The following is a 3,828-nucleotide window of genomic DNA, read 5'->3' on the forward strand; positions in this document are numbered from 1 at the left end:
TATTGGGCTGATATGCTAGCAGAAGACCTGAGAGCTCTATTGGGCTGATATGCTAGCAAAATGTCTTTCAGATATTCTGGTGCTGTGCCAGTGAAAGCTTTATAAACAAACAAAAGGATCTTGAAATCTATTCTGAACTTAACAGGAAGCCAGTGTAGAGTCTCTAAAATAGGAGTTATATGAGCTCGTCTGCTTGTTTTGGTTAAAACTCTCACTGCTGCATTTGGGACTAATTGCAGCTTGCCAATAGCTTAGAAAATTCTAACTTTTGCAATATTCCGTAGATGATAAAAAGCATAGATAGATTTGATTTGATGTGAGGCTCAAAGCTTAAGTCAGAATCTATAATCACACCTAGATTCTTAGCTTCATGTTTGCAGTTTGAAAGCACGGTTCCCATCGTATTCGACAATTTGCCTTTTTGTGGTTTTGGTCCAATGACAAGAATCTCAGTTTTGTCCTGATTTAGTTGTAGAAAATGTTTGGACATCCAAAGTTTTATATCTCAGAGACAATTCTCCAGCGAGCTGAGTGCATGTGAAGTATCAGGCAATACAGATATGTACAGCTGAGTATCATCAGCATAACTGAACATTTACACCATGTTTTCTGATGATACCACCTAATGGGATAATGTACAGAGAGAAGAGCAAGGGACCAGGAATAGACCCCTGAGGGACCCCACATGTGATGTCAACATTATCAGAGACAGAGTCTCCCAGGACAACAGAGAAATGCCTACCAGCTAGATAAGATTTAAACCACTCTAATACTGAGAGACCGACACAGTTTTCTTAACGATGTATTAGAATAGTGTGATCTACTGTATCAAAAGCAGCACTCAAATCTAACAAGACAAGAACTGAAACACCACCAGCATCTATGATAAGTCTGAGATGGTTTACAACCTTTACTAATGCAGTCTCAGTACTGTGGTTAGAACCAAAACCTGATTGAAACTTCTCAAATAAAATTATTTATTTTTATAAAATTATAAATGTATTCATCTTTTACATTTCTGGAAATATTTCTGATTGGCTTTAAGGACATTAGTAAGTGTTATTGATGTTTGATTATCTATGTCTCAGAGGAACACTAAGGTCTAAGTACTGTAAGTTAGCTAATCATTGATTCAGACAGAGGGCGTAACCATGGATACAGACACCTTCGCTGGTAACACCCTCAGAGGATGAAGGTTACAATAATTCCAGATCAATGGAAATACTTTCTCAGTGAAAGTGTGTGTGTGTGTGTGTAGGTGTGTGTTAGTGTCAGGGTCAGAGAATGACAGCTTTCCTCTGTCCCAGTCCAGCTGCACTCTGACCCTCTGGGGGTTCTGGCTCACTGTGAGGGGAGTGGATAGATCACCTGGAACAAGTGTATAAAACCCAAAACTCCCATTATAAAACGCAAGCCGCCAGGATCCAGACAAAAAGACTGGGCCCTTCCTGTCTGCAGACTCTGTCATCACACCCAGGGCATATTGTGTACTCCCCCCCACCTCAACGTCCCAGCTGTGTGTCCCTGAGTCAAAGCCCTCAGAGCCCAGGACCACAGCATAGGGGTTAATCCTCTCTGTGTTGTCAGGAAGCTGCTGTCTCTCATCTCTGTATGTCACACTGGTCAGATCCTCAGACAGGATGAGTTCTGTGTAGGCAGTGTTGGGGTCCAGAATCACAGGAGTGTATTCCACTATTCCCTGCATCTTCTCCCAGACTCTGAACTGCAGGTTGCCCAGGTGCTTTGCCACGTCTATCAGCGCTCCTGAAACCTTCTCTGGATCCGGCAGTGTGCTCTGGGCTCTGTCCATGGAGGCCTTGAAGTTCAGCAGGAATGTGATGTCATCAGCTTTTAGCTCCTCCTCCATGGCTCTGATTGTGTCTGAAAGAGATGATATCTCTCCGCTCAGCCCCTCAATCTTCCTCTCCATCACCTGACTCTTCTGCTCCTCTTCCTCCCTCAGTGCAGCGATCCTGACTCTCTCTTCATCTCGTAGAAACTGGTGAAGCTTCTCAAACTGTTCCTTCATCTGCCTCTCTGTGCGCTGGGCCTGGCTCTCAATATGTTTAGCTGTTTCATCACAAGTCAGTTTAACCTCTAGGAAGGTCTTCAGCTTCTCCTTTAAGGGTTCCAGTGCAGTCTGGAGTTCACTCTTATGATCCAGTACAGCTTCATCTACTGGGCAACAGTCATGTTTTTTGTGCTGTTTTGAAGTCTGACACACCCAACAGATGGGCTGTTTATCCTCCAGACAGAAGAGCTTAAGTTTCTCACTGTGCAGACTGCAGAGCACCTCAGACCCTGCTGCAGCTCTCTGACTTCTCTCCTGTAAGAAGTCCTCACACAGGTTCTTTAACACCAGGTTACAAGGAGGATGCATGGATGATTTCCTCCTGCACATTGGACATTCCTGAGTGTCTTTCTGTTTCCAGAATTCCTGCAGACAGGTTTTACAGAAGCTGTGGCTACAATGGAGGAGGACAGGATCCTTGAAGACGTCACAGCACACAGGACAGGAGAGATTCTCCTCAGAGAGAGAGGGTTTAGACGCCATTCTCTCACCACCTCCGTCTCCCCTGTAATGGCTTCTGAGGTGAAAGTTCACTTCTGAAAACTCACCGCGTTGAAGTCAGAAGGAAGTAAAATCCAGATCTTGACGGTGTTGCTTCTTCCTTTGTGGTTGTTTCGAATGTTGATGGTAAATGAGTGTAAAGTCCTTCAGAGAGTCACACATATGTGATGTTGTGGAGCATGCTAGTGAACGGCAGCACCAGAGAGCTGAATGTTAGCCTGCTGTGTGGTTCACTTCTGCTCTCCACTGATTACCTCAGCAGGTTAGAGAGTGGAGCTTCAGACAAGGTATGAGTCACTGTGTTCAAGGATCACAAGCAGAATTATGTCAGGTGTGAGTGTGTGCGTGTTTGTGTGTGTGTGTGTATGTGTGTGTGTGTGTGTGTGTGTGTGTGTTTGTCTGTGTGTGTTTGTTTGTCTGTGTGTGTGTGTGTGTGTATGTGTGTGGTGCGTTTGTGTGTGTGTACGTGCGTGTGTGTTAGTGTGTGTTAGTGTGTGTTAGTGTGTGTGTCTGTGCGTGTGTGTATGTGTGTGTGTGTTTGTCTGTGTGTGTGTGTGTGTTTGTTTGTCTGTGTGTGTGTGTGTGTGTGGTGCGTTTGTTTGTGTGTTTGTGTGTGTGTGTGTGTGTGTGTGTGTGTGCGTGCGTGTGTGTGTGTTTGGCAGTATAGCACAAGAAAACACAGTAATATAAATATAAACAAAACAGTAATATAAAATCCAGTACAAAGGTCACTCTGTCTCTCTCTCTCTATCTCTCTCTCTCTCTCTCTCTCTCTTACACACACAAACACACACACACACACACACACACACACACACACACACACACACACACACACAGATGACTCACAGAGGTAAGTGGAAGAAAAGGGGAGCGATAGTCGCAAGCCCTCAGCAGTGCTCAGGATACTCAGGTGAGAGGGAGGGGGGGAGGGAGGGAGGGAGAGAGGGAGGGAGGGAGGGAGGGAGAGAGGGAGGGAGAGAGGGAGGGAGGGAGGGAGAGAGAGAGGGAGGGAGGGAGGGAGAGAGAGAGGGAGGGAGGGAGGGAGAGAGGGAGGGAGGGAGGGAGGGAGGGAGGGAATCGGTCCAAAACCTCCTTTTCTGCCTTAAGGCCACTTGTTGTTGCAGCTGGGACAAACGGATCCAGCACCTTGCCCCCGGCACCGGGGTTCACACCAGAGAAGTCGATGGTAAACAGACTGACTTATACAGCACCTGATTCCAAAGCGCTTTACAACAGCCTCTCATTCACCCGTT

The 3,828-nt window shown here is 46.0% G+C and overlaps 1 protein-coding gene across 1 annotated transcript; it reads right to left on the minus strand.

Annotated features, from left to right (window-relative positions):
- Positions 1 to 1,132: 1,132 nt before the first annotated feature.
- LOC308153610 (zinc-binding protein A33-like) lies at positions 1,133 to 2,554 on the minus strand (the record flags this gene model as incomplete). Its single annotated transcript, XM_080526791.1, has 1 exon — positions 1,133 to 2,554. The coding sequence occupies one exon, from the start codon at positions 2,552 to 2,554 to the stop codon at positions 1,133 to 1,135; it is 1,422 nt and encodes a 473-aa protein (XP_080382917.1).
- Positions 2,555 to 3,828: the final 1,274 nt, after the last annotated feature.

The sequence above is a fragment of the Nansenia antarctica genome (genome assembly GCF_963989245.1).
Source record: "Nansenia antarctica genome assembly, chromosome: 3".
NCBI lineage: Eukaryota > Metazoa > Chordata > Actinopteri > Argentiniformes > Microstomatidae > Nansenia > Nansenia antarctica.